The sequence below is a fragment of the Crocodylus porosus genome, unplaced genomic scaffold (genome assembly GCF_001723895.1).
Source record: "Crocodylus porosus isolate Cpor-Errol unplaced genomic scaffold, CroPor_comp1, whole genome shotgun sequence".
Taxonomy (NCBI): Eukaryota; Metazoa; Chordata; order Crocodylia; family Crocodylidae; genus Crocodylus; species Crocodylus porosus.
The window spans coordinates 35,372,514-35,380,618 of NW_017728909.1; the positions used below are offsets into that span (position 1 = coordinate 35,372,514).

General features: G+C 40.3%; 1 protein-coding gene across 1 annotated transcript in view; it reads right to left on the minus strand.

Annotated features, from left to right (window-relative positions):
• Nucleotides 1-3,660: 3,660 nt before the first annotated feature.
• ESM1 (endothelial cell specific molecule 1) overlaps nucleotides 3,661-8,105 on the minus strand; it is an 11,677-nt gene continuing 7,232 nt past the window's right edge. The window contains exon 3 of the mRNA XM_019532057.1: nucleotides 3,661-5,423. Coding sequence (XP_019387602.1) covers nucleotides 5,323-5,423 — 101 coding nt within the window. The 3' untranslated portion in view covers nucleotides 3,661-5,322. The remainder of the gene's footprint in view (nucleotides 5,424-8,105) is intronic.

Below are 8,105 nucleotides of genomic sequence, written 5' to 3' on the forward strand. Positions count from 1 at the left end.
TAGGTCCCTTCCGACCCTAGAAACTATGAAACTATGAAACTATGCTCCAACATGCAGTAATTACAGCGTGTCAGAGCAGACTTGATTAACTGAGTCCGCTGAAGTGTGGTAACATAATTATTGTAGTTACCATAATTATTGTAATAATGTAATTACCATGCTCCTGTGATGCCAGCATCTCAGTATCAGCATCCCTGCACTGAAAAATGCTGGCAGAGACACTTTAACTAAAACTCAGTCAACAAGCTTTAGTTAAACACCTCCACCATTTTTCACCATGGGGATGGTGATACATGAGACCCTTCTCCTCCTCCCAGAGCATGTATATAAATGCTCTTTGAGATTGTGACAGAAAGAATGTATCATCTTCATAAAGTAAGAGAGGGACAGGAACATTTCAAATCATGGGTGCATGGAATTAATTCCCTGTTAGCACATTTTAGACCATTCAAGAATTGAAAAGTAGCAGAACGAGCAAACATCCTTGCCATATCCCTGTCTTAGTTGGGAATCTACTGGATTGGATAATGCACTGTTAATATTGTGTTAGAATATTAAGTGATGTTTAATTGTAAGAGAGCTTTGTCCATTGATGTTATTCCCAGTTTCTTCCATAGTTTTAATCTGTCTATGGAGTGGAAAGCTCCCTTGAGACTGATGAAGGCTACATACAGGTGACTTTGTCTTTTAAACAATGTAGATGCCAAGTAATGCAGCACCAAGCAATGGTCTATGCGGAAAGAGTTTTCTCTAAAACCAGACTGTTGTTCTCCCAAAATATTATTTTCAGAGATCCATGTCTGAAGGTGAAAAAGTAAATGTCTCCCAAGTATTTTGGCAGGAATACACATAATGGTAATGGGGTGGTAGGATGTGGGACCTCTCATCAACATTTTTAAAAATTGGGGCTATTGTATTTTCATTCCAATACTTTGGATAAATGCCTTCTAAAATAATTATATTAAAAAGTTTGGTCAGAATTAGGCACCACCAGTCAATGAATTCCTTGCGAATATCTGTGTGTGGGGGAGGAAGGGGTGGAGGGTGGGAATCGGGTCCAGAGGCCTTTCCATTTCTCTGTAAGGATATGTATGATGTTACTTGAGCTTCAGAGGCAAGATCATAGAAATAAAGAGGGAATAGAGCTTAACAGGGATTTTACAAATACAAAGCAGAGAAAGAAACAAAAAATCCAGAACAAATGGATACATCTCAAGGACAGTACAGAAGACCAAGGTTTTCTTTTTCAGGCACAGATTTGGACTAGATGACCTCTGAAACAGTGTTTCTCAAACTGTGGGACATGACCCAAAAGTGGGTCACAAGAATATTTGAAAGGGTTGTAATGTGAATTGTCACAGAAAGACTCGGGAAAGTGCTGGTTTCCTCTTGCAGGCTGGCAGCTTTCCAGCCTGCAGGGTGTTGCTTGGAGCGATTGGAAGCAGGGGCACCTGATGTGGTGTAGGAACCCCAGCCCAGAGTGGTGGGTACCACAGTTCTCCTCTCTTCATCCCTCAAGCCCATGCTGGGGCTAGACTTGCTCTGCTTCTGCCTGCATGAGCCAGAGCCACTGCAGCCACCACGCCCCAGGCCAAGCAGAACAGGGGCAGCTGGGGGCCCCCTCCAGTGGGGCTGAGGTGAGGCAGGAGGTTGCGGGTCAGGGGCACCAGTAGGGCTGGTGGGGACTACGAGTTGGGAGTAAGGGACACTGGCAGGGCAAGGAAGCTGTGGGTCAGGAATGAAGGGCACCATCAGAGCCAGATAGTTGCGACTTGGTAGTGAGGGGCACCAGCAGGGCCAGGGGGCTGCAAGTTGGGAGTGAAGGGCACTGGCAGAGCAGAGTGGCTGCAAGTCAGGAGTGAGGGGCACCAGCGTTTTGCATTGTGCATATTGCATGGTGATGAATGTCACTTGGGAGTAGTGGAGGGCCACATAATTGGTATTGCTGTTAATGTTTTCCCATTGACATTGATTTCTGCCTTTAAAATTAAGACTGTTGAGATGCTTTAACTTGTAGTGTATAATAAGTATTTTGGGGCCAAAATACTTGTGTACTTCCTGCTTAAACTTTTTACTGGGTCAGGACTGGCCAGCAATGTTTACAAATGTGTTCTGGTGTACAAAAGGTCGAGAACCACTGCTCTAGAGGTCCCTTCCAGCCCTACTTCTCTAGAATACTTCTGTATGATACTAAGTGCTGATCTGAAAAGAAAAAATTGAGCAGGAAGGGTAATGACAAATGTGAAGGCAACAGGAGGAAAGGACAGAAAATAAATTAGGGGAAGTAAACTAACAAAAACCTATAATCAAGAAGGCAACATAATTATTCTAAATAATTAATGGAAAGTGAATTTTAATGTGATTTAATTTTACCTACATTTCAACAGCACAGGAGTAAAGTGAAAATGAAAAAACAGAAAACCCTGAATTAGATCATTTTTAACATGCAGCTAACCAGCTTGTCTTTTATGAACAAAATAGTTATTAACTGTTGTTTTAAGCATTTTAGAATAGTGTTAAACCTCAAACACTGTAAGTACCACGTGGCAGGAAGTCAAAGCCAACATAAAATATGCTAGTTTGTACTATCCCAGCTTAGGCAGTGAGCATTTTATGAGACAAACAAATTAGGGATTTGGCAAACGATTCAAAATGAATCCAGATTGTGAGTGTTCTAACCTACTAAGTTAAACTTCGTTTTGCTTTTTCCAGCAAGGTCTATACTTGTCTCCTGGCTTTCATTTTGTCATTGTTATTATGGGTAGTAGTGGTAAAGTGCTATCTACTTCTCCCAATGGTTAAGCAGCCCAAAGGTAAAAATGCTACCTAGTTCATGAATCTGTACTAGTATCTGAATCAGGACTCATAGTAGAGATGATATCTTTTGTTAGACCAACAAGATTTTTGCAAAAAAAGTTCTTTAATTGCAAGTTTTTGGGCACAACCACCCTCCATCAGGCATTGGAAAAAAGATTGTAAAAGTTCTCCTGGGTAGAAATGAAAGTTCATATTTCATAGGATTTCACAAAGGAGTCAAAAGATGGAAAACACCTCTGGGCAGTCAGTCCATAGCTGGTATGGAGCCTCTCACCTCTTGTGAGGATCTGTAATGATGCAAATTACCTTGAAACAAAGGCAGGAGCAGGATCTCAGGTTTCAGGTGGTCATAGTTGCTTTCTACTAAAATATGAAGATTTCATTTCAAAAAATAAATTGCTGAATACAAAAAAATGAATACAAAAAATAGTATCTAAATTGCTTTTTACTAATCATTCTCCTTGATGGTCACACAGATTGGAATTTTAAGGTATAAAGGACAGTGTTTGCTCATTTTATAATGTCCCATTGGAACCTATTTTGGTTACTAATACTTTTTAAAAACTAGCTGACCTGTGTTTCTCTTGACAAAAGCTAGTGGGAAAAGTTAAAGAAATTTCATAAATTTGATGGAAAAACAGTGAATAAAAGTTGTAAAAACATTTGTAGTTGTTTCCGTCCACTATTTTTTTTGCTAGATTTGAACCTTATTAAAGTTTAAATCATCTTTATGGATCTGGAACCAAATTTTTGCCCATTGTATGCAGGTAATTTGCTGTATGTATAGCAACATCTCTTATGCCAGTGTCTATTTTACAGTGTGATTCAAGATGGACACAGAAAACAGTTATACTTTTTAATTATTGGACAATAATAAACATATACTTTTAAAAAACCCAACAGCTTATTAGATTTACATTCATGACACTCCTGCATATAAAAAAAAAACATTTAACGTAAGTAAATACTGATATCTATGACATTCTTTAAATAACTTTTCCAGTCTACTACAAGGCAGGTATAAGCCTCTTCTCATTGAAATCAAGGCAGAAATCACTATGGGCAGCAATACATGCAGAATCATTTCACTGGCATGTCAGTATTCCACAGCTATGCAGCATTTTGCAGTGATATTGTCTGTGCCACTATTGTTGTGACTGACACTTTTTCCATTAATACCTCCATCTCAAACATAAAAATGCAGTCCCATATAAGACATGGTATATGTCAACCTTGGATTTGTTTTTCATGGCACTGTAATAAGAGAGTACATTTTTTCATTTTAATTTGTGGATGTTTTTTGCTATTTGTCCTTTTATGGCCTGATTAAAGCTCACTATAGTCAGCAGAAGTAATCAAACTTATTTTAATGGGCTTTGGATTCAGGGTTATACCTTAAGAACTTTTTTTTTTTTTTTTGGGGGGGGGGGTCTTTAGTTGCAATCTTTTAAATGTGCTTTCAAATTATACTGAATGCTGCCAGTATGATCTGCTCCTTCTCTCAGTGAAGTTGATGACAGAACTTACATTGATTTAAACTGAAAGAGAATGAAGACTGATGTATTTTATGGTCCTCAGACCATGTGAGCTCCATCTCAATAACAGTATATTTACTGTGTCTAAGGTCCTGGCTTTTTAAAAATGTATTAATAAACCACAATGTCATTGACTTTTGCAACGTGTCAGATAAAAAATAGATAAATTTAAGTAATCCTAAGCAGCTCCTTTAATTCCAGTTCCTTGTATAGAAACATGTATTATTGATAAATTCTTATTTATGCTGATACTCCAATGCTCCCTCAAAGATATTGCCATCTATTGGACACAAAAGCCACCCTTATTTCAGAAATATTTCATAATACTATGATTTTACACAGGCTCAGGTAAGATAAGCACATTGTAGAAGTCTATATGATAATGATTTCTGTCAAAGTAGAAGTATGTTAACATCCTGTTTGTTGTCACAAAACTAACAAAAACCAGACTATTCAAAATGAATGTTGATTTATCAAATTCACGCCATTGTGTCCTTTAAAATATTACTTTGCTGGTGTGAGTCAAGCACATCAGTTTTTAGCTTTGGATTTTCAAGGTTTTGTTGAGTTGCATCACTAGAACTTTGGCTCCAAAACAGCAGGTTTTACACATCAAAAATCTCCATTGAGTTTAATGGGATTTTTCTATCAATAGCCTGTAGGAAGGGCTCCTTAGCGACATATAAATGCAGGGATCTGGGCTTGGTTTTTCAATATTACTATACATTCATCAATCCACAATATATTTTAGTGTTCAAATACTTATCAAAACAAATATAAAAAATCATATACACTGTACAGTCTATTCGTAAGTAAACATTTTTTCTGATGATGCATGGAATCACAACTGGTCTTCAGAGATTATAATTTCATATGCTGTAGATATACTGTCTTTTTAAATTGTGCTGTTGTATATTCAACCATCTCTGAGAAATGCATTCATCTGAGAGTCCTGTAGGGTGAGTAAATATCAGCGAGGGTTTAACCATTTCATTACTGGAGAGTCAATTCCTTTCTCCTTGACAAACTCCTCTTTTACAGCATTACCATCCCCTGATGCCATGTCATTATCTGAAAGTTAAAAAAGAAAGTTAATTTCATGTATATTGATTGAATAAAACATTTTTATATAGCTATTACTGTAAGGTTGAAAACACTTCTGAAATGTTTTTGTTAATAATTCATCTTTCATTAGTTCATCTGTTTTCCTATTTGCACTATTTTTGCAAAAATATGCCCTGGAAGAAGGTGTGTGGTGTAATAGTTTAAGCCCAGACAGAGTATGAACAGATCTAAATTCAGTTTCCCATGGTGACTGTGTTCCTTTTCTTGATTCTTCCATGATGGTATTATGATGAAATTTGTTAAATACTGGCTGATCCTCAATTTAAATACTAGTTAGACAATGTAAAAAAAAATATCAGGAATGAACTCGGGCCCACTATAGACACTGAGGGTGTGTTCAGACAAGCATGGTCGTGCAGTACGTGGCACTGCAAACATACTTGCAGAGCCACATCCCGCACTGTCCAGTGCTCTCCATGCTGCAAGGGCATGCTCTGCACTGTTTTTTTTTCCACAGGTTTTTTCACCCCTGGATAGCATGGGGTAAAAAAAAAAAACAGAACAAAACTAGAGCAATGCACGCTTGGCCAGCGCACACTGCTGAAAAGCGGAGCTGTGCTCCGCTGCCAGCCAGGTTCCACACAGCAGAATTGCCACGGCTTCAGCCCCAGGAGGCCCCCAGAACCCAAGGTAAGGCTTCTGGGGCCAGCACAGTGCTGGCCCCAGCCTCCCCTACCCAACCTGGGGCAACTTGCTGCATGCCAAAGCACATGTGGCATGGGCATTCCCCAGGGACAAGTAGGGGCGACACAAGGTGTCCTGTTTCTACTTGTACCCAGGGAACCAATCCATGCACGTCTGGACACACCCTAAGAGTTTTTTCCATTCGCTTGTATGGAGTTAGGATTTTATCCCCTCATGCTTTTTATTTTATTCCTTTCCAACCACAGTTTATTTGGCTTTGGATTTTTTTCTGCTCCATAATGTAAAGTACAGTGTTGCTGCCTTTGTATATGCATTAGTTTGCTCCTACCTTCTGGGTGCATCTATATGTATTGCTATGGCAACGTTGTTACTGTGCCATGATTTAGTACTTCCTTTTGAAGGTACTAAATCATGGTGCAGTAACAACCTGTGCTGCACCGTATGTACTGCGCATGGTTATTTTTAGCAGCTACTTTGTCGTAGTGGAGCACTGTAAGGGGAGAGCATGTTGCTACAGTGACATAGCTGCTGGACGCCTGCAGATGCTAGGTCACCATAGCATGTTGCTACAGTGACATGCCATCACATGTAGATCCACCCTCTGTGTAGGACCATCTAGTGTGAATAAACTGCTTGAGGTTTTGGTTCACAACATGCTTGAAATGAATCCAAAGCTTTGAGATTTGAATTGGTTCTGCTCACTTTTTTCTCTATAGTTACAAGCCTTTGCAATTCCATGTTTTGCATAGCCACTTTCCCAGCCGTACCAAAATGTCCAAAAATTTAAAAAATTCTGTAAAGACTTAGCAGAAGCAGATTCAGCTATCTGTATAATCTTTAAATAGAATGAATGCCAGGAACCATAATAATATAATATTATTTTCACTTACAAGTTTCTCCTAATATTTCTTGGTAGTTGGGCTATATGTTTTGTGGTGTGACTATGCTAATTCAATGTATAAAGCTGTTCACTGAAGAAATTAAAGCGTGTGTAAAGTTGCTTCTGTCTTCATCAGAAAAGTGGTGTATTTATTACCACATTGGAGCTAATGCATGGGGTGACATTCTGTTTTTTCCCCATGATATGTGCTGGAGTTTATTGTATTGCATTAATTCCATGTGCAGATGTACCCACTGGCCACAAAATGAGACAGACCTTCCATCTTTTGGTCCCAACAGATGAGTGGCTAGACCTATTGCCTACTACAAGTTCTGTCAAAGGGTTTTTTCCGTAACTCCATGCATAGCACCTTGACTATTACACCACTGGTCAGATAGTTCCCAGACCCCTTCTCCAACTTTCCTTTTGAAGTTGGCCCACCAGTATACGCACTAGAAAATATAGGTGGAGGCCATACCGTAGCAAGGGGGGGGGCAAGTGGGGCAACCACCCTGGGTGCTGAAGGAAAGGGACACCAACAGGCGCTGCCCAGCCAGGGCAGAGCATGGGATGGAGCCACAAGCAGCTTCTTTGGGGGTTGCAGGAATGGGGGGGAGGATGGCTCCCACCACTGCTTGCACTCCTGGGCAAGCATATCAGGCTATGTGCCCCCCGGATCTGTGCACAGGGAGAGGGCAGGCTTGCCCCGGGCACCAAACTGACTCACTATGGTACTGGATGGAGGGCAGTAGGGGGGAAATCTTCTGCTTCTAGAAGCAAGATCCCTGGCTGGAATGCAAGGCCTCCTCCCTTCCAAGCTAGCACCCACCTCACTGAGCCACTTACATTCTGGCTTATTCTCTTCCTCCTGGCCCCAGGGATCTTTCACAAACCTCCCTCTCAGAGCTCAGGAGGGACAGCTTCAAAAGGAGCACCAGAGAAGGATCGGATATTGGCTGATATGGTATGGTAATGCTCTGCTGGGAAGTCAAACCCCTTTGGGTGTGGGAGGCCACATAAACACCCAAAAAATGGGAGACTTGGATTCACAGAATCATAGAATCACAGAAGTAGGGTCGGAAGGGACCTTGTAGATCTTCAAG